The sequence below is a fragment of the Amia ocellicauda genome, chromosome 10 (genome assembly GCF_036373705.1).
Source record: "Amia ocellicauda isolate fAmiCal2 chromosome 10, fAmiCal2.hap1, whole genome shotgun sequence".
NCBI lineage: Eukaryota > Metazoa > Chordata > Actinopteri > Amiiformes > Amiidae > Amia > Amia ocellicauda.
The window spans coordinates 17,883,804-17,911,161 of NC_089859.1; the positions used below are offsets into that span (position 1 = coordinate 17,883,804).

The window sequence follows — 27,358 nt, forward strand, 5'->3', positions numbered from 1 at the left end:
AGCCAGGACTCCCACGCAACCTTGCAACCCTTGGGCAGTGCTTCCTTTTTCAGATAACCGGGGTTGCATATGTAACCTATCGTTATCTTTCAAGTCAGAAGCACTGCCCGAGGGGGAGGGGTTACTGTATAAAAAAAAGGTTGCAAGGGAGGAGGCAGCAAGCTGATAAGGAGCCTGCCCCGAGGTCCACCACTAGGGGGCCTCGGCAACACAACACCAGACAGTAACCTCAGGGGCCCAGTAGGTCCGCACCTGAGTCGTCCAGGAGCGAGGAGCGTAGTCACGCTCTTACCGGGAACTGTCTGCAATCAGCATACAGGCTACAGAGGTAAACTCTTACGCCCTCCGCTTACAAGAGCAAGGCCGGCTGCTCTACTAGTGCAGCTAGGAGCGAGGCCGTAATCTACTTGCACAATGTCTGGCGCGGGCAATGAAGCACTTGTGCAGCCTCCGTGCAATATCATGGCAGTGGACCCCTGACCCAATAGGAGCGGGGCCACAGACCCAATGAGAAAAATACAATATAATACATAGCTGGCTAGTCAACAGAGTAGCCAAGCTGAACAATATACAATATAAACATATCGCATGACAGCAAGACCTTCATGCTGTCAGCACGCAGCACAAGAGCATCCAACTCAACTAAACAGTAGAGTGGAAGAGCTCCATTGTGCTGACAATTTAGATTTCGTACAAACGAACTATATACACTACAGGGCGCAGGAACGAACTCATGCGCCGCCCATGGAACACAGGAGCAGTTGACGCCTGCTGGTTAGACCGGATAATGCAGGGCAGCATTAGCTCTACTGTGTTAACAAAGGAACTATATACACAGCAAGGCAGCAAAACTCAAGCACCATCAGCTGGGAACAGCGGCAGTGAGCTCCATTCTACAATTTTAGAATGGAGCCACAGTCCTGCTGTTTAACACATAATACATACACTCACCTAAAGGATTATTAGGAACACCTGTTCAATTTCCCATTAATGCAATTATCTAACCAACCAATCACGTGGCAGTTGCTTCAATGCATTTAGTGGTGTGGTCCTGGTCAAGACAATCTCCTGAACTCCAAACTGAATGTCTGAATGGGAAAGAAAGGTGATTTAAGCAATTTTGAGCGTGGCATGGTTGTTGGTGCCAGACGGGCCGGTCTGAGTATTTCACAATCTGCTCAGTTACTGGGATTTTCACGCACAACCATTTCTAGGGTTTACAAAGAATGGTGTGAAAAGGGAAAAACATCCAGTATGCGGCAGTCCTGTGGGCGAAAATGCCTTGTTGATGCTAGAGGTCAGAGGAGAATGGGCCGACTGATTCAAGCTGATAGAAGAGCAACTTTGACTGAAATAACCACTCGTTACAACTGAGGTATGCAGCAAAGCATTTGTGAAGCCACAACACGTACAACCTTGAGGCAGATGGGCTACAACAGCAGAAGACCCCACCGGGTACCACTCATCTCCACTACAAATAGGAAAAAGAGGCTACAATTTGCACAAGCTCACCAAAATTGGACAATTGAAGACTGGAAAAATGTTGCCTGGTCTGATGAGTCTCGAATTCTGTTGAGACATTCAGATGGTAGAGTCAGAATTTGGCGTAAACAAAATGAGAACATGGATCCATCACGCCTTGTTACCACTGTGCAGGCTGGTGGTGGTGGTGTAATGGTGTGGGGGATGTTTTCTTGGCACACTTTAGGCCCCTTAGTGCCAATTGGGCATCGTTTAAATGCCACGGCCTACCTGAGCATTGTTTCTGACCATGTCCATCCCTTTATGACCACCATGTACCCATCCTCTGATGGCTACTTCCAGCAGGATAATGCACCATGTCACAAAGGTCCAATCATTTCAAATTGGTTTCTTGAACATGACAATGAGTTCACTGTACTAAACTGGCCCCCACAGTCACCAGATCTCAACCCAATAGAGCATCTTTGGGATGTGGTGGAACGGGAGCTTCGTGCCCTGGATGTGCATCCCACAAATCTCCATCAACTGCAAGATGGTATCCTATCAATATGGGCCAACATTTCTAAAGAATGCTTTCAGCACCTTGTTGAATCAATGCCACGTAGAATTAAGGCAGTTCTGAAGGCGAAAGGGGGTCAAACACAGTATTAGTATGGTGTTCCTAATAATCCTTTAGGTGAGTGTATATACACATATATACATCACGGGGTTCAGGAGCTGGCTCATGTGCCACACGTGGCACACAGGAGCAGTTGACACCTGTCGAATAGCGCAGCTAACGCAGGGCAACTACAGCTCTTACCGTGAAGCAAACTTTCTTGCTCTGAAGCAAAGGGAGGAGGATGAAAAGCCATCAGCTCAATAGCCCTGTTGACATGAAATGGAGACAGCATTTTCGGGAGGAACGCAGGGTTAGGCCGTAGAGTTACCCTGGAGCCATCTCCCGCAAAATGGACACATGATGGGTGTACGGAAAGGGCGTGTAACTCGCTCACGCGTTTTGCAGAGGTGATTGCCAGCAAAAACGCAGTCTTAAGTGACACCAGCTTCAGCTCAGCTGAGTTCAGTAGCTCAAATGGGTCTTGGGAAAGTGCACCCAGCACTACATCAAGGCACCATGCGGGCAGTGAAAGGGTTCAAGGAGGCCGTAGCCGTCGAGCTCCCTTTAAAAACTGCACAGCCAGAAAATGAGACCCAGGAGGCTCGCCATCAATCCGGACATGACATGCGGAGATGGCCACCAGATACACTTTGAGCGTGGATGGGGACTTGCCCTAGTCCAACAGCTCTTGTAGAAATTGCAATATGACCCCGATGGGGCAATTAATTAGGTCTTGACTGCCATCTTGGCACCAGGTGCTAAATGTCCGCCAGCGGTAGGAATACTGCGACCTCGTAGAGGGAGCTCTCGCCGACTGAATAGTGGCAACTACTGCGTCTGACAGACCCCAGGTAATCAACCGCTCCCGCTCAGGGGCCAGGCCCAGAGCTGGAGGAGGCCCAGATTGGGGTGCCAAAGCGTGCCCTGCACCTGGGACAACAAGTCCGCTCTCACTGGGAGCTGCCAAGGCTCTCCGTGGAGGAGGGCGATCAGGTCTGCGAACCAGAATCCAAGACAGTCCAAGGAGTACTTGGAGTACAAGGAGTACTGCTTGTAACTCCAGGATGTTGATATGGAGGGCCCGTGCGGGCTCCGTCCACCTGACTCGGACTCCACGTCCGTCGCAGACTGCTCCCCAACCCTGCTTGGAGGCGTCTGTCGTCATGACTGCTCGGTGGTAAACTGGCCCCAGGGGCACACCGAGGGTCAAATTGTGGGGGCTCCAGCACCAACAGAGCACCTTCCAGCACGCCGGAGTGACTATGACTCGGCGTGCTCGATCGTGGCGAGGGTGCATCCTGAGAGACCTGAACCAGCACGGCAATGGCCTCAACTGGAGGAGGCTGAGGGGGAGGGTCTGTGATGCAGCCGCTAGGAAGCCCAGCAGCCTCTGGCAAAGGGACACCCTGACATGAGCTCTCAACTGGAAGAGGAAGAGACACGTGTGTATTGAGGCAACTCTCTCTGGTGCCAGCGTGGCGAGCATGGCAACAAAATCGAGGCACAGTCCGAGGAACTTTGCCTGCTGAGTTGGCGTCAGGCGTCTCTTCTCTCGATTGACCTGAAGGCCCAATTTGGAGAGGCGGCCTAAAATCAGGTTTGTGTGTATCCGAACCTGCTCCCTTGAGTGAGAACAAACCAGCCAGTCGTCTAGATAATTGAGGACGCGGACCCCCTGGCAATGCAAGGGGGCTAACACGATGTACATGCACTTGGAAAAAGTACGTGGCGCCAACGACAGGCCGAAGGGGAGAACAGCAAACTCGAACGCTCGGCTCCAGCCTCATACGCCCTTTGGAGCAGTGTCTCCGTGACGCGACACTGCCTGTAGGGGGAGGCGAGGTCGCGTGGTCCTGGCATAAGCCTCCCCTCTCCTGGCTAGGGTGGGGGCTGTTGGGGACAGCCACGCAGGAGGCACGGCTGTCCCCAGTACTACCATCCTGGAGAAGGAGATGGAGGGGCTCGGGGAGAGGCGGAGATCTTGCACCCCCGAGGCCCCCCGTCACTCGCCAGAGTGGGGAATTGCCGGGCACAGCAGCGAGTGCGGTGGCGCCCGGTAAGACGGCGGCCAAATCGCGCCGGCTGTCAGTGCCCAGACAGACGGGGCATAAGACTTCCCCACTCCAGGCGGGCAAGGTGCAGTGGCCGCAAGAGGCACAGTTGGCGGGGGCGAGAGGGAGAGGCACGTGCACAGGGAAACGTGCAACAGAGGCGCCAGTCAGTGTTTGCACCGGGGGCACACAACAACTGGAATGCCTCTGCAACAAGTGGAGAGCCTAGCGGGCCCGCCGCTGTAAGTGCGTCTCCACCCGGCAGCCGGGCCATGGATTTTTCTGCCGCTGCTAGCGCCCCTGCTGTGGAGGAAAAAGCCCTGTGGACAAAAAAACGGTGTTTAACAACACTGTGAAGTGAGCCAGCCAGCTGAAATACGCAGTTTGAATGTTTATTACAAACACGGACACAGAGAGCTTACGTTCCTGAGTCCAGTGAAGAGGCAAAAGAGGATGAACCTGCGCTGACGTCACGTTTTATAGAACAGGAAGTGGGAAGGGACCTGTTTTGAGTGACGAGCGCAGGGGCCAATGGCAGCTTTGATAGAGTGACGTTTCGATCGGGTTCCTACGGAAGTGTGCAGAAACCCCTCTCCCGCATGGGCAGTGCTTCCGACTTGAAAGATAACTGCAGTTTTTCTGTGAGACGGTCTCTGACAAGGACGTAGAAGTCTGGCTCTTGAGGTTCAGTGAGCTCTCTACACGAATGTGGAAGATGTTGGATAAGGACGGGGTATGTGGGGGGAGGAGGGGGTGGCAATGCCAGATCCGGTTAAGAAGGAGCGCTGAGATCCCGGAGAAGGTCTGCCACCTCCCCAGTACAATACAGATAGGGGAAGTCAGAGGGCTGGTCTACTATGATGGGATGCCAAAGCTTTGCAAGCGATGTCAATCCCAAGACCACGTTGTGGCAGATTTCACAGTGGTGATCTGTGGGAATTGTAAAGGTAACCACATGACAAAGGTCTGAAGGAGACATTGTGAAGGAGACTGTCTCACAGATGAGAGCGCCCCCCCCCCCCCTCCGGCAGCAACGGGACGGTGGTGAGAAGGCAAGTCCCGGAACCGTTGCAGCTGAAGGGTACATTAGATCAGGCGCTCCCCCACAGTCAAGAAAGTCTTAGACCTGTATACAACGAAAACCATAAAATCCTGTTCTATGAGAGTGTGGAGGGGGGGAGCTGAAAGGCACTCTTCAGGACATGCTGGGTCCGGGAATCCTTGGACCCCCACTTCTCCCTGCCTCCAGGGGAGCAAAGCCCAGCCTAGACCTACTGGTTTCAATAGTACAGATGCTTTGAGTGTAGCTTTCCATGTGCACCCGGACTGGCTTTGCCTTTTTCTCTCTCTGCAGGTTTGTGAGACCACTGAGATGTCGGTGCCTGGAGAACATCCACATACTGTGATGGCACCAACACAGTGAACCTCAGCCTGCAGAGAGGCGAGTTAGTTACACCAGTGACAAGAGCTGGTCTGTTGAGAAACAGCACAGGAAAGCAGAGAAAGAACACCACCAGGACTGAAAGAGCCTCTAATTTGCATCTCTGAAAGTATCTTGTGATTATCTAGTTTTTCCTTGATTTATTGGAATTTAAGTTTTTAGTTTTGTTTTGCAATGAAAATTGAAATTATGTAAACAATTTTATGTGAAGAAAATGTAAAATACAAATAACACTCTATATAATCAGCCTACTGAGGAATGTAAAATCAACATGACAACAATTTACTGTGAAAAAGTCATGTATAAACTGAATGTGGTTCTACAGGAACATTTATGAATACAGCCCTTGATGCCAAGAATTATCAGTGCCGTTCCTCTGAGTGCATTGTCACAAAACCCTTTGAAACGACTAGAGCAGATACAGTAAGGTACATAAATATTTGGACAGTGACACAATTGTCATCATTTTGGCTCTTTACACCACCACAATGGATTTGAAAGGAAACAATCCAGATATGATTTAAGTGTAGACTTTCATCTTTAATTTGAGGGTAGTTACATCCAAACTGGGTGAACAGTGTAAGAATTACACCCATGTTTATATGTGGTCACCCCAATTTTAGGGGCTCAAAAGTATTTGGACAAACTAACATAATCATGAATTAAATTGTAAGTTTCAATACTTGGTTGCAAATCCTTTGCAGTCAATGATTGCCTGAAGTCTGGAACCCATAGACATCACCAATTGCTGGGTTTCTTCCCTGGTGATGCTCTACCAGGCCTGTACTGCAGCTGTCTTTAGTTCCTGCTTGTTCTTTTTGCATTTTGCCTTCAGTTTTGCCTTAGACATAAAAACAAACCAATCAGAGAGATAGCAAAAACATTAGGTGTTGCCAAATCAACTATATGGAACATTCTTAAAAAGAAAGAACACACTGGTGAGCTCAGGAACACCAAAAGGCACAGAAGATCATGGAAAACAACTGTGGTGGATGACAGAAGAATTATTTCCCTGAAGAAAAACCCCTTCACAACAGTTTGCCAGATCAAGAACACCCTCTAGGAGGTAGGCGTATCTGTGTCAAAGTCAACAATTAAGATAAGACTTCACCAGAGTAAATACAGAGGGTTTACCACAAGATGTAAACAGGAAACAGGAAGACCAGATTAGAGTTTGCCAAAAAACATCTAAAGAACCCTGTACAGTTCTGGAACAACATCCTATGGACAGATGAGACAAAGATCAACTTGTACCAGAATGATGGGAAGAGAAGAGTATGGAGAAGGGAAGGAACTGCTCATGATCCGAAGCATACCACCTCATCTGTGAAGCATGTTATGGCATGGGCATGTATGGCTGTCAAGGGAACTGGTTCCCTTGTATTTATTGATGATGTGACTGCTGACAAAAGCAGCAGGATGAATTCTGAAGTGTTTAGGGCTATCTGCTCAGATTCATCCAAATGCTTCAGAACTCATTGGACGGTGCTTCACAGTGCAGATGGGCAATGACCAGAAGCATACTGCGAAAGCAACCCAAGACTTTTTTAAAGCAAAAAAGTGGAATGTTCTGCAATGGCCAAGTCAATCACCTGACCTGAATCCAATTGAGCATGCATTTCACTTGCTGCAGGCAAAACTGAAGGCAAAACGCCCCAAGAACAAGCAGAAACTAAAGACAGCTGCAGTGCAGGCTTGTCAGAGCATCTCCAGGGAAGAAACCCAACATCTGCAGATGTCTATGGGTTCCAGACTTCAGGCAGTCATTGAATGCAAAGGATTTGCAACCAAGTATTGAAACTCACAATTGAATTAATGATCATGTAAGTTTGTCCAATTACTTTTGAGCCCGTAGAATTGGGGGGACCACATATAAACATGGGTGTAATTCCTACACCGTTCACCCAATTTGAATGTAACTACCCTCACATTAAAGATGAAAGTCTAGATTTAAAGGGCATATTGATTGTTTCCTTTCAAATCCATGTGGTGACATACAGAGCCAAAATTATGTCAATTGTGTCACTTTCCAAATATTTATGGACCTAACTGTATGGTCTGGCCTACGGGAGTTACTAACATCTACAACCAGGCAGAAGAGCGGAAACTAAAAGGGAAATAAAAAACATCTATAAACAATATCTGATGTTGGCAAGAATGTGTTTCTAGTTTTTCATCTCCTCAAAATAAAGAAAGACAACAAAACAGGGAATTTCCACTCATCGATTTCATGGAATAGAATAGGGAGGGGCCAGAGCTTGTAGGTTCCTCAAAGAGGAAGCGAAGGTCTGCCATCTGACCAAGACCTCTGACCCTTGACCCCCTAACCATCTGACCCCTGCCCTACCTGGGGAGACAGAGCGCACAATGACGGGCCGTTCACTGCCAGCGACGAAACCGAATCCGTGGCTGGGGTGGCGCTGAAGGGAGACTTGTCGAGCTGTGCCAGGAGTCAGGCTAGCACTGTCCATACCATCAGACACCTCCTCTGGGGTTGCAGGGCTGCGGTAATCCACAGGGCCGTTAGAACCATTGTCAGGCACAGAGGAATGAACCATAATTTGGGATGAAGAGGAACAGGTGGAATGGGACCACAGTGTACCCCAACTGAACCTCCAGGACAGTGATATTCTCATGGAAAGCCCTTCCCATTCACCCCTACTATACTGTTCAACCCAAACTATGACTATAACAATAATTATAATAATTATAATATTCTGAGATTAATTACTTTGAAAACAGTAGTACAAGCATATCAAACAAAATTAAATTACAACCATCAACACCCTCCAAACTGCATTACTGCAATCAAGGTCCATTTCTGTTTGTGTGTATCATGTCTACAACCAGCAATAACAGCATCACCCCTACCAAATGCTGTACAGTGTCAAGAGCTTTCTGTGCTGCCTGATCCGGGGGGTAGTTTGGTTGTTGCGAGGGCCCCTCAACGGAGCTCCTGCTAACTCAGTGGAGAGGCATACCTTCCACATGCGTCTGACTGTCCATCCTGCAGCTGGGCCATCCCCTGAGCAGAGCGACAAGGGGAGGGCGCTGTCTCACTGGGGGGGCTGCCTGCTGTCTTGCAATCATTCACCTGGGAGAGAAACAAAAAGAGATTGGAGAGAGTGAATGAGAGAGAGAGAGAGAGAGGGATTGTGAGAGGGAGGGTGAGAAGTAAGAAGGTCAATCATGGCTTGCTCCCAGGAGAGAGAGAGTTGAGAGGCAGGGGTGAGCGATGGCCACTCACACTGCAGGACACAGGGGTGGTTTGCACACCATGAGACACATGAAGAAAAGAACCATAAAGAACACAGTGAACACGGCAAATTGATCGCATAGCTGAACAGCAAAACAAAAATGAAAGTCTGAGAAACACATTTTTTTTTTAAGTGTACGAGTCTACGTCAGCTCTGTATCTAGGGTAGAAAGCAGCCCTTAACATACCCTGTCTATAGATGACGAGAAAGGTGGGCATTCTTGTTGTATTATTAGCTGCAGCCCTGCTGGCATGCACTTCATTATGCAGAGAGCAGCTGTAGCACTGGAGTTGTGTTTCTGTTTCGAACATCTTGTTCTAACCCCAGAGCCTCGGTGTGAATGAGCGCTTGTAGTTTTGTGAACGAACTGCTTCCCTGCCTCACTGCCCTTGCCAAGACCTCCTACTGAAAAGCACTTGAAATGTTTCAGGAGTGACAAAGAGAGAGTGAAATAGTCAGAGAGAGAAGGAGCTATTTGATTTGATTTTTTTTACATGGATTTTTTTTTTTTTAAGTAGCCTACACAGGGATATTTTCATGCATAAGACCACTTCAATCAGCACAAACACTATTCAGCACACACTAATGGCAGCTTTGATTAAAGTGCAGCTGAATAGTCAGAACAATAATATAGAACCAGTGTGTCCTTTCTAATGTTAAATTGTTTCATGGCACTGGAGAGCGAGAGTGCATAACTGATAGAGAGAGAGAGAGGGGGGGGGGTGATTCACAGGGAGCAGCAGAGGCTGGGAAATAAAGGAAGAACTGAGACAATGCATTGACAGAGAGAGAGAGTACACAGACACAGTGGAGACAGAAAAAGGGGGAGAAAGAATGAGGAAAGAAAAGAGACAAAGAGAGAGAAGACCGTGTTCCAGCTATCATTAGCATTATGTTTGTAATGGCTTTCAGGGATAATGGCAGGTTTGCATGGTTCTCAAGTGCCAATCAATCTGAAGTGTCACTGATTTCTTCCAATTGCTGAGGGTGCAGGGAGAGGGCATGATGCCATGGTGGAGTATGAGGGGGATGGGTGATGGGCAGAAACAGGGTGTTCTTTGACATGCTAGACAGATAGATAAAGAGACAGAGAGAGAGGGAGATGGAGAGGGAGAGGGAGCAAACCTTGGTTTACAGCAGTGTTTTAAATCACTCCCTGCCCCTCTGATCCAACAGATGAGCTAGTGTAGCTCAAATTGCTGAAAAAGTTAATGCTGGTTATGATAGAAAGGTGTCAGAACACACAGTGCATCGCAGTTTGTTGTGTATGGGGCTGCGTAACCGCCGACCAGTCAGGGTGCCCATGCTGACCCCTGTCCACTGCCGAAAGTGTCTACAATGGGCATGTGAGCATCAGAACTGGACCACAGAGCAATGGAAGAAGGTGGCCTGGTCTGATAAATCATGAGTTCAAGGTGTTGACGTGGCATCCAGATCTCAATCCAATCGAGCATCTGTGGGATGTGCTGGACAAACAGACAAAGTCCGATCCATGGAGGCCTCACCTCGCAACTTACAGGACTTAAAGGATCTGCTGCTAACGTCTTTGTCATGGTCCCCTAGCACTCCCCCTCTATCCCCACTAGGGGCCCCGCCAAGGCCTGCACTTGGGTCCTCTGTTCCCGAGCTCCCCGAGGGAAATCGTGACAGTCTTGGTGCCAGATACCACAGCACACCAGGTCTAGTGGAGTCCATGCCATGACGGTCAGGGCTGTTTTGGCAGCAAAAGGGGGACCTACATAATATTAGGCAGGTGGTCATAATGTTATGGCTGATCGGTGTATTTTATATTATGTTATATAAACTGGTATATGAAAATAAACTAAAACCGTGTTAATTTAAGTTGGAAATGTTAAGTTACTAGTAGAAATAGGATATGAATGATCAGGTAAGCAATCTTCTTTGTACTACTGTAAATGCTGGTATTTCCTTTACTGTCTAATGCAATTGTTACTATACATGTCATATCTGTATCCTAGAATCAATACATGTTAGGTAAAGGTATGTTGATCTGTGATTATTTTAAAATGTAACTAACTACGAAAAAGACGATCTTTTTTTTTCCCTACAACTTAATTAGATGTTAGGTAACATTCCCAGCATGCCACACACAGGCACTGCTCAGGATTCGAAGTCTAAGGGCCAGTTTCCAGGACAGGAATAGGTCTTAAGCTAGAATAGATAATATTGGTTAATTTTGGATTAGTTACTTCTTGACTATGGAGTGCTTATCTAAGTTTAATGTGATTACACCTGGCCATGTCCCAATTAATTTAAATGTGTGCACATAGCTCATGCCTACAATTGCTCATTAAACCATGAATGGACTACAAAACATATATCATTTCGTGGAATCAGCGCAGGAGACACAGACAGAACAATGGAACATGAGAAGAGAACGCACTCTAATAATTTCAGTGAGTGTGAAAAAACTCTATTAAAGCAAATAGTGTCAAACCACCCCATAACAGATAAAAACAACACAATTTGGCTATTCAATATACAAAGAAACATGCATGAAGAGACATCTGAAATTGATTCAATGCTGATGATTACACCATAACACGAACAATACCACAACTTTAGGTTAGAACCCTCTTCATTTGCATTATTTCAGTTTGTGTGTCATTGCTTAGATTCAAGATTCTTTCTTTATTGCCACACAACTGAGGTTGGTAGTATTTGGGTTCAGAACAGCTCTGAATAGAAAGAAAACCGGTGCTAAACAAACAACTTCCCATCATACATACACAACATAACTCATCAACATTAACCCACAAACAATATACATTTTCAATAGAAATATAAACTAACAGTTTAATATTCTAACTACTGTAGAAAATAAACAGTTTTTATAATGAGTGGAGATGATTGGGATTCCTTTTTTTCTGGAAGTCTATAACTATTTCCTTGGTTTTTTAGGTGTTAAGAAGGAGGTCATTATACAGCCACCTACTGACTATACTGAATTTTATTTTCTATGGAAATCAAACCAATTATAGTGGTGTCATTGTTGTACGTGAAAACTGTGACTAAAAAATTAATTGATTCGTAAATAATGAGAAAAGAAGGGGAGACAAAACAAAGCCCTGAGGTGCTCCAGTAGTAAGGGTTAGAGGGCAAGATCTTAGATTATTCACTTTGACAGATTGAGTTCTATACCTCAGGAAATCCAGTATCCCGTATCACATTGCCAGGTTGATATTCATGTCCTGCAGCTTATAAAATCACTTTCAGGGATTGATAGTATTGAAGAGGATATGTGCATACATGTTGAGTTTCTTACATGACATCTGTCCCTCCTAAAAGGTCCAGTGGAAGAATTTAAAGGTTTGTCTTTCTTCATGTCTAAATATTCTGAGGTAGTAACTAACACAAACAAATTACTTAGTTAACAAGAATAAGCATTACTCATTTAGATGTCATCAGACTTTCCACGACAAATGTAATGATCATATGAAATAACATTAAGTACCTTTGTTAACATACATTTAAATATTGATATATTTACTGACCATTGCTTATTCATGTTAACTAATTAATAAGCAAATGGTTTATTCGTTGTTTTCTGGGACCTTTGTGCATCATGGTTAATGAGAGAATTTTCAAATGACCAAGATAGAGTCAAAGGGACACTAGTAGGAGAACCAATGTCAAACTGTGATCACAATATGGTTAGCTTTGAGGCATAATTTCAAAAACAAGGACCAAGTCTAAAATAATTATCTACAAATTTAGAAAAGCAAACTTTGAAGGTATGAGGTGGCACTTAGAAGAGTTAGACTGGAACACACTGGATACAGATTCTGTTGAAAATGGATGGATATATTTTAAGAATATACTACTTGAGGCTCAGGAGAAATGTATACCAAAACTTAGCAAATTGAGGACCAAAAAACATTGGCCAAAATGGTTTAATAGAAGTATGCAAAAAATATCAAGCGAAATAAATTGTTGTATAGCGCATACAAAAGGGATAGAGACAAAACAAAATACAATGAATATTTTGAACTGCAAAGAGATCTTAAGAAAGGGATCAAGAAAGCAAAGGGGGAAATAGAAAGAAACATAGCTCTTGGAGCTAAAACTGATGCAAAGAGTTTATTTCAATACTACAACAGCAAGAGGTCAATAAAGGAGGAAGTGAAACAGATAAAGGGCAAAAATGGAAGTGCCTTGGAAAATGAACAAGATGTGGGAAATGCTCTAAATGAGTATTGCACAGAGGTTTTACAAAAGAAAAAACTGATAACATGCCACAGGTTAACAACCAGTCCAGTCAAACCCTAAGAGAGATCAGGATACATGAGGACTATTTACTAAAGGGACTAGCAGAATTGAAAACAAACAAATCACCTGGGCCAGATAGTATATTTCCAACAGTACTTAAAGAAATTAGGGATATTATTTATTGGCCGCTAACTCAAATATTGCAAATGATGCTTAGAACAGGGGATGTGCCAACTGACTGGAAGACAGCAAATGTCAAACCAATCCACAAGAAAGGGGACGTTAAAAAAATGATTAGACAGAAAATAGAGGAGCATCTTAATGAAAACCATATTCTTGGAGATAGTCGACATGGGTTTAGACAAGGCAGATCATGTCTTACTAATTCATTAGTAAGCTGTAGATCATATGATGAAAGCATATGATATGATATACTTCGATTTAAAAAAAGCTTTTGATAAGGTTCCACACCAAAGACTGATCCTCAAATTGGAAGCTGTAGGCATTCAGGGTAATGTAAGTAGATGGATTTTGAACTGGTTGATGTATAGGAAACAGAGGGTGTCGATTAGAGGAGTTGCTTCTAACTGGAGTGAGGTTGTTAGTGGAGTTCCACAGGGATCAGTACTAGGGCCTTTGCTTTTTCTAATCTATATTAATGATCTGGACTCTGGGATAGTTAGCAGATACAATCTCGGCAGGACAGGTTATTCAAAGGGACTTAGATAATATTCAGTTGTGGGCCGACACCCCAGAAATTGATTTAATCTAAATCAATCAATGGGTAGCTTCTGTTAATAAATTTAATATCTTGCCTCTGTGGCACCAGTTGGTCTTCATTGAGTTAATCCATGTCTCCATTCACAAACAGTGTTAATCTGAAGTTAAACCTGCCTCCTTGGAGGTGTAGTCCTGAAGTAGCTCTATCTTCTTTACGTAAACTAGATTAGTTCAATCCAGACGAGACTAAATCTAGGACATTTTTGCCCTTTATCTGTTTCGCTTCCTCCTTTATTGACCTCTTGCTGTTGTAGTATTGAAAAAAGCTCTTTGCATTAGTTTTAGCTCCAAGAGCTATGTTTCTTTCTATTTCCCTCTTTGCTTTACTGATCCCTTTCTTAAGATCTCTTTGCAGTTCAACATATTTTTTGTATTTAGTTTCATCTCTATCCCTTTTGTATGCATTATATAACATTTTCTTTCTCTTGATATTTTTTTGCATACTTCTATTAAACCATTTTGGCCAATGTTTTTTGGTCCTCAATTTGCTAAGTTTTGGTATACATTTCTCCTGAGCCTCAAGTAGTATATTCTTAAAATATATCCATCCATTTTCAACAGAATCTGTATCCAGTGTGCTCCAGTCTAACGCTTCTAAGTGTCACCTCATACCTTCAAGGTTTGCTTTTCTAAAATTGTAGACCATTGTTTTAGACTTGGTCCTTGTTTTTTGAAAGAATGCTTCAAAGCTAACCATATTGTGATCATAATTTGCCATTGGTTCTCTAACTAGTGTCGCTCTGACTCTATCTTGTTCATTTGAAAAGATCAAGTCAATGCATGTGCTCTCTCTGGGTGGTTCCATGACAAATTGAGTTAGAAAGCAGTCATTTACCATCTCAACCATTTCTATTTCTGCTTCTGTAGTCCCGATTGGGCTTTCCCAGTCAATGTTTGGGAAATTGAAATCCCCCATTATAACAGCCACATCTTTGCTTCATGCAGTCCTGATTACACTGTACAATGCAACATCTTGCTGAATATCAGAGTTGGGTGGTCTGTAACACACTCCTACCACTAATCCTCTAGATCTTTCATTCAAAAGTTTAACCCACAAAGATTCTGTTTTGTTACTAGGATCTAATTTGAGCTCTTCAGCCTGAATGTCATTTCTGGCATATAATGCTGTCCCACCCCCTCTTCAATTTTGCCTGTCTGTCCTAAACTGTGTGTATCCTTCCAACTTGTATTCATCCCCATCATTTTCTGTAAACCATGTTTTGGTCACTACAACATCATAGTCACCCGCCAGCACTGTGTCTTCTAGGTCAAAGATCTTGTTCCTTATACTCCGGGAAATTAGTTACCAACACTTCAGGACTTTCCTACTAGCAGTTTCCCTTTGTTTTCTTTCCTTAGTGGAACATCTCCCATTGTCAGAGCTCCCTGCCCCCCTGGTCTCTGTCTGTGAAAAAGGTCAAAGAATAAGAGAGATGTGGGAGAGAGCAAGAGGAGTGAGAGAGAGGAGAGGGTAGACAGAGGCAGGGGCTGGGAGATAGGAAAATGACAGAAGAGAAAGGGGAGAGGGCGCTGACAGGTTGGATAAAGGGACTGGCTGACAGCATGATCCCCATCGTGAGGAGAAAGGAGTTCTAGCAAAATATTTATCTCAAGGGCATTGGGGGATGGTGTCAGGGTTGCCATGGTTACAGCCGTGATGCTGGTTGGAGGTGTGTGAGGAGAGGGGATAGGATGGGAGGACAGACACACAGCTGTGGGGGCAGGGGGCCCTAGCTGATCAACACCTGCTGTCATAACTAACAGCATAGAACAAAGTCACTGTTACTACTATTGTAGTATTAGTCTGCATGTTTCTATTTTGCAGGATCTTTATTGTATAATAATAATAATAATAATAATAATAATAATAATAATAATAATAATAATAATAATAATAACAATAATATCACACTAAAGCCCTGTTAAAAACACTTATTTCAACATTATTATTATTTTTATTGTGTTACGTTAATCAGACTCCTCTCACAGCTTTTGCGCTACACAGCCAAAGCTTTGAAAAGAACATATTGGCTGCAGTACCTTTGTCCATTCCCTGTACATAGGATACTGCTTTTATCTTGACTGGGCTGTGCAACCTGTATAGGCATTTTCACACTACAACATATAATCCAGGGTTGAGTGGACCCGGTGCAACCCTGCGGTGATTGACCCCTGAGTTCAGCCCTGCTTGCATTCACGTTGGCCCTGCGCTACAATACATGGGTTATGATTCACATTCATGTGTTTCAACCCGGGTTCAACTGTCTAGTGAAAGTAGCTTATGTCAGTCCTTCAGCACTGAGACAGAGCTTATTGAGCCATCAGGAACAATCATTTTATTGTGGTACCTTCATTGTTTCAATTACTAATTTTATTACTATAAATTCTGTGCAAATTGCATGAACTAAGCGATATACACAGCTACTGCCACTCATATAATCATTCTTCTGTTTTACTTAGTAGTATTACAGACAATAAATACATTCAATAAATTAAAATGTTCACCAGAAACAAATATATAATTTATTAAAAGAAGAGTATTATTGCTGATGCAGTGAAGATTTGAGGGGGTGCGGGGGAATGCTGACGACAGGGCAAAATGATGAGTGGATGGGGTAGAGGATGGCAGTGCTGATGAAGTGATGGCATGGGGCATGATGCAATCCTGTATTGGCGAATTGGGAGACAGCCACATTTGGCCACACCTTGGATATGCTACAGGTATGGAGAAAAAAGTTGTTCACAAGGAACTCAGGAGTGTCACTTATCTCACAGTCTAATGAAAGAAAACATCCAGTGGGTTCTATTTTGTACAAAACATGTATAAACATAAACTAACTTAAAGTTACTTAAAAAGTTACATTAATTTGTAAAACACTCACATACCCTTGTTTAGTTATGAATATTTCATACACAGTGTAAAGCAGCATAAATATGATAAAATGCTGTGGTAGCATAAAACACGTTATACAATTGTGTGAGTGTGTGGTGTGTATGCATTAGCAGTTGCGTGGTTTCCCAACACGCAAACCATGCAATTGCATGGGGCTCCACAGGGCTAGGGGCCCCCTACTGCATAGTAGTAGTACAGCCTGAATTGCAAGTTGCAGCAAAATCCTTATTTTCTCATGTTTGGTAACAAAACAAATAATCGTTTTTCCTCTTCCACATTTTAAACCGCTGGGTAAAATCAGACTAATCTGAAGGCTTTAAACCAAGGCTATGTCCTTAAACAACCCAGGGTTGTTTCCATGTGACCGCAGAAGCGTCAATGATTGACTATATCTAACATGCACATCCGCTTTAGTAGCATCTTGACCAAGGACCACTAAGACATACAGGAAGTTATCGCTCGTATGCTGAACTGTTAATGTCAGAACACCTTCACAATCATTCACACTATTTGTACACATGCATAACATGGTAAAGTAAAGTACAGACACATTGCAAGGAATTAACGAGAGTGTCTTTCTTATGCTTTACAGTTATTATTGGCATAATGGCATACTGACATACATAAAAGTATCGTGGTATCCTTTTGTTATCCCCTGTCTCCCTTAGTTTTTGTTTATTTCAGTTATTAATTTAGTGCTCCCTGAGACATGACAATAATAATAACAATCCAGTGGTGATCATGCTTTCAGTATCTCCTAAACTCTTGAACTCTCTCCCCGGTGAATGCTCTCTCAGCTTTCTGTGAGTGAGCTCTCCTGCGGTCCACCATCCATGTGTGCAGCCGCGGTTCTAGGGCCCGCTTCGGCTGGTGGCCTACTACCCTCAGCCCCCGGACCCCGAATCACCCGGTGTCCCTGGAACCCCCGGTTATTATTTATTATTATTATTATTATTATTTATTTATTTATTAGCAGATGCCCTTGTCCAGGGCGACTTACAAAATATAAGAGCATTACAAGGTGCAATAATACAGTGGAGTTCAAGCCATAATACTGTGACAGGACGTCGTCTGTCACTGCATGGCTGCTGCTGACGCACGCTAAATAGGTGCTCATGTGCTGCAGCCGTCTTGTCCGCTGCCTCGCAGACAGTCTGTGAGCTCATGGCTGCAGGCAATCAGCACTGAGGCGATTGTGTCGTCAGCACCAGCTGTGCTTCCTCTACTTGATCTCTCTCATTCCCTGAGTGAGGGAGCTAACCACTGAGAAGGAGGACTGGCACTGGCCCGGAGCACCCTGTTTGTGGGATCTTTTGTGTGACTGTTTTGTCTTGATTCCCTTTTTTTTGTTCTTCCTTGTTGGACCACTAATAAAAGCCCGGACACCGCCGGAACCCTGGGACTCTCTGCGGTCATTGTGTCCGGCTTTTACAAATACATTTTACAAATTTAGAATTTACACAAGTGTTTACATCCTAGATTGTAAAAGCTGATAAGTGCAGATAAGTGCGGATAAGCCTATGGGCTTATGTGGCGCTTGTATCCCACACTCTGGGGTCTGGATACACAATGTTCTGTCCAGCAGCGAGGTTTTATTGAGGTTTGTTGCTACAGTGTTGAACCCAACGTACAGTTGCCAAGTGGAGACGCGCTTACAGTGGCCAGTCCCGCTAGGCGCTCCACTTCCACTTCCGACTGGAGACCCAGTCCCGCTCAGGACGCCCCCGCCATCATGTCCAGCAATCCCACTCTCCAGTGAGCAACAATAGAGCCCCTTTGCCTCCTGCTGCGGCAGCCGGGCCCCCTCCTTCTCTGCCTCACCACCACTGGCTCCCTCCCCGGTGAGGCATCTGTGCAGGAGGTTCCATCCTGGCTCTAAACAGCAGGATGGACCAGATCTACGATGGACCCTCCTGTCTGCACAGGCAGCTCAAACAGCAGCCCTGGCCCTAACCACCCCAACGTCATGAGTTTCCAACGCCAGCCCACACCACGCCACTGGACTCTGAGGGGAGCCTCTCTGCCCCGTCTCCGGATGAGGGCAATAGACAGAGGGGATTTGGGAGGGGATTTTTACAGGAGCTGTTGGACCAAGGCAGGCCCCCAACCATGTTCAAAGTGTAGTGTATCTGGCGGCCATCTCCGCATGTCATGTTTGCACTGATGGCGAGCCGCCTGGGTCTCATTTCCTGGCTGCTCAGTTTCTGAAGGGAGCTTGATGGCTACGGTCTCCTCGCACCCCTTCACTGCCCGCATAGCGCCTTGCTGTAGTGCTGGATACACTTTCCCAAGTCCCATTTGAGTCACTGAACTCAGCTGAGCTGAAGCTAGTGTCACTTAAGACTACATTTTTGCTGGCAATCACCTGGCAAAACGTGTGAGCGAGTTACACGCACTGTCCGTACACCCATCGTCTGTTTTGTGGGAGATGGATACAGGGTCATGCTATGGCCTAACCCTGCATTCCTCCTGAAAGTGCTGTCTCCATTTCATGTCAACAGGCCTATTGAGCTGATGGTTTTCCATCCTCCTCCCTTTTTTTCAGAACAAGAGAGATGGCTTCACCTGCTCTGCCCTGTGAGGGCCCTCAGGTGTTATTTAGAACTCACTAAGGCGCTCAGACCAATTGTTTGTGTCTTATGGAGCGCGGACACATGGCCAGGCACTTTCAAAGCAGCACCTCTTGCATTGCATTGTGGACACTATTACCATGGGCTACGAGTTCACCGTGACCCCGCCGCTTACATTTGTGATGTGATGGGAATGGTCCCTTCCAATTGGGAACCCAGTGTTGGCTGCAGTCAAGCCCCAGTAGCCCACAGGCTCTGGCTCCTGATTTCCTCTCCCAGTCTGCCCCTGTTAAGCGCATCCCGATGGATCTGTTTGAACCGTGTCTTTCCCTTCCGGACTATGCCTTCCAGTCGAGCACCCATGCAAGCTGCTCCTGGACTTGCTGACAGCCCTTCGATGTGTTCCCAGGGTCTGTCATGAGGCCGCCCTGTATATAGTTAGTTCATTATTGCATTGTGCTGCGGTGGTGCAGGCGTCTGGCCTGTACCCCGCTATGTATATATAACGGGTAAACGGCAGGACTGTGGCTCCACTCTAGCTTGTGTAGACTGGAGCTCACTGCCGCTGTTCCCAGCTGATGCCACTCGAGTTGTTCTCACTGCCTCGCTGTGTATATAGTTCCATGGTCAGCAGGTCTGTGGCCCGCTCTGGCTGTGTGCCATAGACCAAGAGACCACTGCTGCTGTCCTCAGCGGTAAGCACTTGAGCTGGCTCTCGTGTTCCGCTGTGTACATAGTTAATTTGTCAGCACAGCAGAGCTAATGTTGTCCTGCATTATCTGGTCTAATCAGCAGGCGTCAACTGCTCCTGTGTTCCGCGGGTGGTGCATGAGTTTGTTCCTGCGCCCCGTGGTGCATATAGTTCATTTGTACGACATTTTAAGTTGTCAGCACAGTGGAGCTCTCTGCTCTGTACTGTTCAGTTGAGTAGGATGCCCCTGTGCTGCGCAGACGCAGCATGAATGTTCCTGCTGCCACACTATACATGCTGTTGTTTTTCAGCTCGGCTATTCTGATTGACTATCATTATCATTCACCTCCACTAACAAGGGGGCAGTAGTCATTTTCATTCAGCATAAAATGTCCCTCTTGATCTCTGCATCATCTCTTTTGTCTCACGGCCACAGCTAGGCTCTCGCAGGAACTTTTTGGAGATGTGCTGGGCTGCGGCAATTATACACAGGTGGGAGTGGGGCTTAGTGACATCATGCAGAAAAGAATTGGAATTTCAACTGTAAATTCCAAATAACTGTAATTTCATTCATGACACATTTGAGCTACCGTACCTAGGCCAGCCAGCCTTCAGATAGTGAAAGCTAGAAAAATGAAGTGCACATATCCTAGCAGAAATGAAAGAAGCTAAAAGAATCCAAAACTTGACTAGAGAAGCTCACTAGTTTCTATAAAAGTAACACTGCAAAGGAATCATCTGATGATGCCAAAGCCAGGATGGTTAGATTCTGACTGCAGCAAGAGCTACTAGAAGGTAAGAAAATGTATTTCACTCTACTATTTTAACACCTTAGTTCAAGTGCACTGTCAGTACTGTAGCCCACCCTTATAATGACATAGGATTATGGATTATGGTGTGTGGTAACACTAAATTGGTAATGACAGGTAAAGGAGGAGGGGCTCCTGAACCCAGCTTTGATTGGGGCCACAAAATTGACAAACCCGCCCCTGTGTGTGAGTATGTGTGTGTGTTTAAGGGTGGTCCAACAAACTATAACAGAGAGATACACTCCAGAGATGTTTGCTCTCTCGTTATTTACTGTGTGTTCTAATAATACATTTATTTGGCTTTGTGTTTCCATTGACAGTCAGTCTATTTACTGGCTGCACTGAGACACTCCAGCTAAAACCATCCAGTGGATTAGGCCAAGATGACGTTTTTCCATTATTATTTTTTTGACAGTCTTGCTTGAGCTATACACAAATTTCTTGCATGGTTTTGCCAGAGAATGGGATTGTTGGTTCAGTCCTCTGTTGTATGTACAGCAAAGCTGTAAATCCGCAAAATCCCTTTATAATCATAATAGAAAAAGAGCATTTTCTGGTAATGTTGCCATTGAACAGTCCTGTTGGAAACCGTGAAAAACAAACAAAAATAAAAAAATAAAAATAAATTCCACCATATTTTTTAACAGGAAACCAACTTTACACACACACACACACACACACACACACAAACACAGACACATAAGCCTTTGCCAAAAAAAAAAAAAGCTTGGTGTCCCAGTTCTTGTTAAATTTTTTTACAATCGCTAGGACACGTTTCTCAATACTGAGTTCACTTTTACAAAACTCTTTAGACAGTGAGCACAACAGCAGTCTAATGTGAGCTAAACTATGGATCATTTTTCATTGCTTTGGCACAAAATGCATTCAATGACTACATCTTTCAAAATTCATGAATTCTCTTCTCATTCAGACACAACCACCACCAAAACTCTATGTACCTACAGCCAGGGTTCTAAATTAACACCCGCCAAATGCGGGTTAAAATTCATTTTGGCGGGAGTTAATAAAACCTTACTAGCCAGTTTGGCCGGTGATGCATGAGGCATTACATGCATGATACAAAAGTCTCTGTTCTCGGTCATTTATCCTCCTGGCAGTACTTCCTACATTTCCCATGAACACTGTGCCGTAATGCTACGTGATGACGTTTCATACGCCCGTTGGCTGCGCGCAGTTTGCAGTGAAACCAGCACGAGAAACCATGGAAACGAACGGAGCGTCCACCAGAAAACACGAGGAAGAATAAGAGCGAACGGAGCCGGAGCAGCAGCATAGACTGAAAGAGCAGGGAGTTAGCTAGTAAAGTAAAGTTAAGATTAAACTAAATGCGGTGGTGGTTGGGACAGACTTCTGGGGGCGAGAAGAGGAACGAGCCAGGGGATGAAGACAGAGAAACGAAGAAAAGAAAATTTAATGCCAAATGGCTGACGGGTCGTGAATGGCTTGTGTTTGATCATGAAAATGTCGTCATGTTTTGTCAGGATTGCCGCATCTGCGCGAAAGAAAAAAACAAAACGAACAATTTCGTGGTGGGAACTAATAATTTTAAAGTCGAGGCAGTAAAGCACCATGAGAGTTCCCTAAGTCATCAGGAGAGCCTTAGCATTGAAACTGCCAAGACAGGTCGTATTGAAGAGAGCCTTGCTGGGAGAAGCCTCGCTTTATTGAAGACGTCTGAGTTGGAGAAGATGCAGCTACTTTTTCGAAATGCCCACGCCATCGGAAAAAAGGACAGGCCTTTCACCGACTTCGCATGGATGTGTGAGTAAGTGAATTAACGTTACTATTTACATGTTTTAGAAACAGTGCATTTAATACGATTCAGGGTGCTTCCATAGAAACAGATGAAACTTTACGTTTGGGGGTTTCAAAAAAAAAAAAATCTCACTGAAATGTACTATGTTGTAGCCGTTAACAGTGGCTTCATTTACACAAAAATTAATTTCAGGGTGGACAGGAAGAAAGTCTTGAAGATAGGAGAGACATACACAAATGACTACCACGCAAAATAGTTCATACACTACATAGCAGAGGATGAGAGAAGAAAGATGAGGGCAAGATTATCAGATGGCAAGTTCATCTCGGTCATGTCAGATGGACAGTGCAGTGATGGAAGAAGAAATGGTCTACGTCAGCAGTGCCAGTGAGGGGAAGGTCAAAGTTGATTTTGTCGGGGTAAAAGCTGTCTCAATGCCAGATGCTACAAATATAGCTGAAACAGTGTGCAGTATAATGGAAAGTGGTGTCAGCACTGATTGGAAGAACAAGCTAGTGGCAATCACCACAGATGGAGCATCTGTAATGACAGGAGTAAACAATGGTGTAGTTACTGACATCAAAGACTTTGATCCAACCAAAGCCATTGACATCTGGCATGCTGACAGTTTGCGCACACGCAGGCCTGACTTTGTGCGCAAACATGGAACAAAAGGAACAGAGGGTGGCTCAGATTCTGATGGCACCTCTGAAGAAGAAGAAGAGCTCTGAAGACATGTGATTTAAATGATAGATATATCCCAAACTTGAAATGAAATGTTTGCACTTTCTGTGTATATTTTGTTGTGTTTTTCATGCCAACAATGTTAATAAAATGATCAAATGCATTCAGTGGCACTCATAATTTCTCTTTATTTTCACTGGAAAAAAATTAGGCTAGTGGAAATTCTGATTGGCTGGTAACTTTGAAAAGTTACCAGCCACATTGGCTGGTGATCAAAAAAGTTAATTTAGAACCCTACCTACAGCCCATTTTGCACGTTTACATACTCTTTACAAAACTGTTAAACTTAAGATCAAAACCTAACACCTAACCTAACATAACACAAAATTGAATAAGACAGCAATTTGCTACATTTCTACAGTAATGCCGTATTTAAATGTATTCCAAATCTAAAAAATAAAATACTATCAAAACAATGAGACCAACCACAGCTGATTCCCATTGTAGCTGAACACCTACCCAGGTGTTAGTCTTTCAATTTCATTACCATCTATACAAAAGGGGACATCTTAGGAATAATTCTGTACTGTAATGTAAACATGGACACAGCCAGAGATAGAGAAGTGGCTGACAGAGGAAGAAGAGTGGCTGGGAGAGGGAGAGGGAGAGGAGTACGTATGCATGGTGGAAGAAGACCGAGAGGAAGATCAAGAGCTGTAGTCTCAGATGAGATTTGGGCTACTAAAATTGATCATGTCATAAATCATGGTCTATCAATGAAAGAGGCTGGTCTGAGAGTGCCGCCAAATCTGCAACGCTCAACAGTGGCATCTATTGTGAGAAATTTCCTGCAAAACAACAGGATGAGATACATCTGCAAGGGCATCTGACTGAACTGCACATAGCAGAGGTAAATTGAGCAAAGCCTCCAAATCCGCTTGTGTGTAATTGTTTTTGTAGTTCTGCTTAGGACCCAACAGTTACCTCCCACAGGCAGGAGAGGTAGGATTTTCACTGCTGTGCAAGAAACTGAAATAGTTGATATGGCCATCAGAAACAATGGCATTGAACTCAGGATTCGGGACAGAGTGTTGGCAGACAACATTACATTTGGAAATATTCACAATGTAAGCATAACAACTGTTTCTAGAGTCCTGAAACAACATCAAGTCAGGATGAAGCACTTGTACACTGACCACTTTGAGAGGAACTCTGAATGAGTCAAGCAACTCACGAACCTCTATGGAAGGGTTGTGTCAGGTGAGGAAAGGGTTGCAGTGAGGCAAAATCAGCCAACGTTTGCAATTGTATGGGACAATGTGGTATTTTTTAGGTCATTGTTTTATGAGTGACAAAGTGTGCTTGTTGGGTGACAACCTTTGCTAATGTTATGGAAGAATGAGTTGATTTGAGACATGTATGAAGTGTTTTGGTAGTTTTAGTCCATTTTGGATGTGAAATTAACTGCTGTGCCAAGCTGAAAGTTGGTTAGGAGAACTGTGTGAAGAGTTGTATTGTATTGAGAAATGGGTCCTACTGATTGTAAAAAACTGTAAGATGTAACACTAATTGTGCTGCACGGTCGACATAAATACAGGGACTTCACTGAGCAGGGTCTGTAACTGCAGGGCCGGAATGCCTAAGTCAAGCTGTGGTTAATGGAATCCCTTCTCCACAAACAATTGACTCAATTGACTTGGCTTATCCTCTCCCTCTCCCACCCTGTGATAAATTAGTTCACTTTCAGTTTTAATGAGGCTTGTGATACCATTCCACTCTCTCCTCTCCCCCTCTCCCCCTCTCCCCCTTTCTCTCTCTTTTTTCTCTCCCCTGCTCTGTTCTCACCCAGGTAGCAGTTGTAATACAGTTGAAAGTCATGTTCCCACAGCATTTGTCATCAGCAGTTAAACACCTTCTACTGCAGCCCTTAGGCACAGCTCACCAGGTCCAGTCCTGGGACTCAACAAACTGTCCTTACTTACACTGTACATTCTGGGACCTAAATCTATTGTGCGGGATTACCATCCATTGTGCATCTCACAATTATTTTTAAATGCGTATCTGGCTACAGTAATACCCAGGGCTGTGGTTAGCTAGTCAGCCCATACTCAGCTGTCGGCATCTGGGCTCAGGCCCTGGGGTGCTGTGTGCGTTGCTGAGCCAGGATGTGGGCATTGTCCCCAGCTCTCACCATGCCAGCACGCTCTTCAACATTTTGCTTTCAGCCAGGCAGCTCATACATATGGGCACAAATCGCTCCCCTGCCAGCACCAGATGGTGACCATTTAAGAAGCTGAGCTGAAGTGATTTGTCACCTTTTCATTTTCCCAGTAGGAAGGTTGTTGCTCTTCCGGCTCCTGGTGGTGGTGGGAGGGGTGAGTGGAGCACACAGGGCCTGCAGGCTGCAGTGATACAGCACAACACTCACCTCACCCACTACATAAGGCATCCCTGCCTTTACCTTGTTAAATACTCTTATTTACATGGAATACATAATTTGGCTGGTTTCTCAGACCTTGATTAGCCCTAGTCTAGGACTACTCTACCTATACATTGAGAAGCCCATGACTAATGCTAATTTGGGTCTGTGAAACCAGCCTTTAGTGTCTTTGTCCATGGCTGGTAAAGTTGGAGAGTGGAAAGCTGAAATTTTAAGTTAAGAGGGTAGTACAATAATGGGTTAAATAAAGTGCAGAAGAGTGCACATGTAGGTGTTAATTCTACATGAGGCACACAGCTGAACCTGGGGCCCATCTTAGCCTTAGGCGTACATGGAACAGATCTCAATTTGCCGGGCTGCAAAAATGAATCAAGGCTTTGCTTAATCGGTCATACGGGTTTGGACCAGATCATCTGCTACAATTAGATGTATGAATAGCAGAGTGGCCACTGGAGAACTGTGCCCCCTCCCCCCCCCCGAAATAAATAAAATGTATCTCTGTGTGGCTTCATTGGTGGCCTGCCCCATTCCCACCCCCACCCTAGCTGCACGTCTGTCCCCGTCCCCCCTGTGCCATTTCCTTGTCCCTCATCTTCCTGTTAAATATAAAATACCACAAATGCCTGATGCATGAAGACATATGGCAGAACGCCGTGTGCTCTCAGTGAGCAGGGAGGGCAGATTGGCTGCTGTTGTTAAAGAAGAGTGAGGGGCTAGAGGAAGACTTGCCCTCTATTAACTCTACCAGCTGCTTCCTCCCCCCTTACCTCCCTCTTTCTCTCTGCAGTCTACCTCATTCAAACTTCTGCACTTCTCCCTGCACAAACCATGGGACACACCTTAAAAAACTTACTCAAATCCCCAAATTATACATCAATATTGATTTGTACCACATTTCTCTGACATTTAAGCATGTGGGTTGGAGAAAAGTGCAATTAAAAGTGCATTCTCTGGAAGCAGATAGGAAAAAACTAAGAAAAAATAGGTAGATGTAGAAACACTGAATTAAAGATTTTACTGCTGTTTAAGGTCTGAATACATGTTAAATATATAAACTGATTTGATTTGCATTTATTTTTTTCCAGAATTTATTTATTTATTTATTTTAATAGTGTGCTTGTGGTAAACATATAAACTGATCAGTCTGCCTCTCAGTACTGTGCACACACTGTATTGTGGCTGAGGTATTGGAGTCCCCTTGTTTTATCGCCCGACACACAGGCTATGTCAGTCAGCCAAGATGGCCCTTGAGTGCCATGGGCTGGTGTGCTCTACTTTAGCAGCACAGCTCTGGTCCCCTGTGCTCCTGCTCTGGTAAGCCATTCATTCCTTGGTGCAACAGGGGAAAAAAACAAACCCTTTGATCTTGCTGAATATTCTACAACCATTGGTAACAAATGCTGAATGAATAGAAAAACAGCTGGAACTGAACGCCTTCTTCCTGTGGCTGTTAGCAAGAGTGCGACTGGGTTTGTTTTTATTGACTGAAACCTGATTGGTTGCACTGTACTGTTACTGAGGCCTGCTGCAGTCTTGGTGCTGGAGAGCCACTGCCCTGCAGCTTTGGCTTAAAAAACTCCTCAAAGACCAAACACCACAAAAAAATGCAATTAAGATAATTAACTGAATCAAGTAATTAAGAATTAATGTGA

The 27,358-nt window shown here is 44.6% G+C and overlaps 1 protein-coding gene across 1 annotated transcript in view; it reads right to left on the minus strand.

Annotated features, from left to right (window-relative positions):
• The window catches only part of frmpd3 (FERM and PDZ domain containing 3), a 46,189-nt gene extending 38,136 nt beyond the window's left edge, over positions 1–8,053 (minus strand). Inside the window, exon 1 of the mRNA XM_066715350.1 lies at positions 7,923–8,053. Coding sequence (XP_066571447.1) covers positions 7,923–8,046 — 124 coding nt within the window. The 5' untranslated portion in view covers positions 8,047–8,053. The remainder of the gene's footprint in view (positions 1–7,922) is intronic.
• Positions 8,054–27,358: the final 19,305 nt, after the last annotated feature.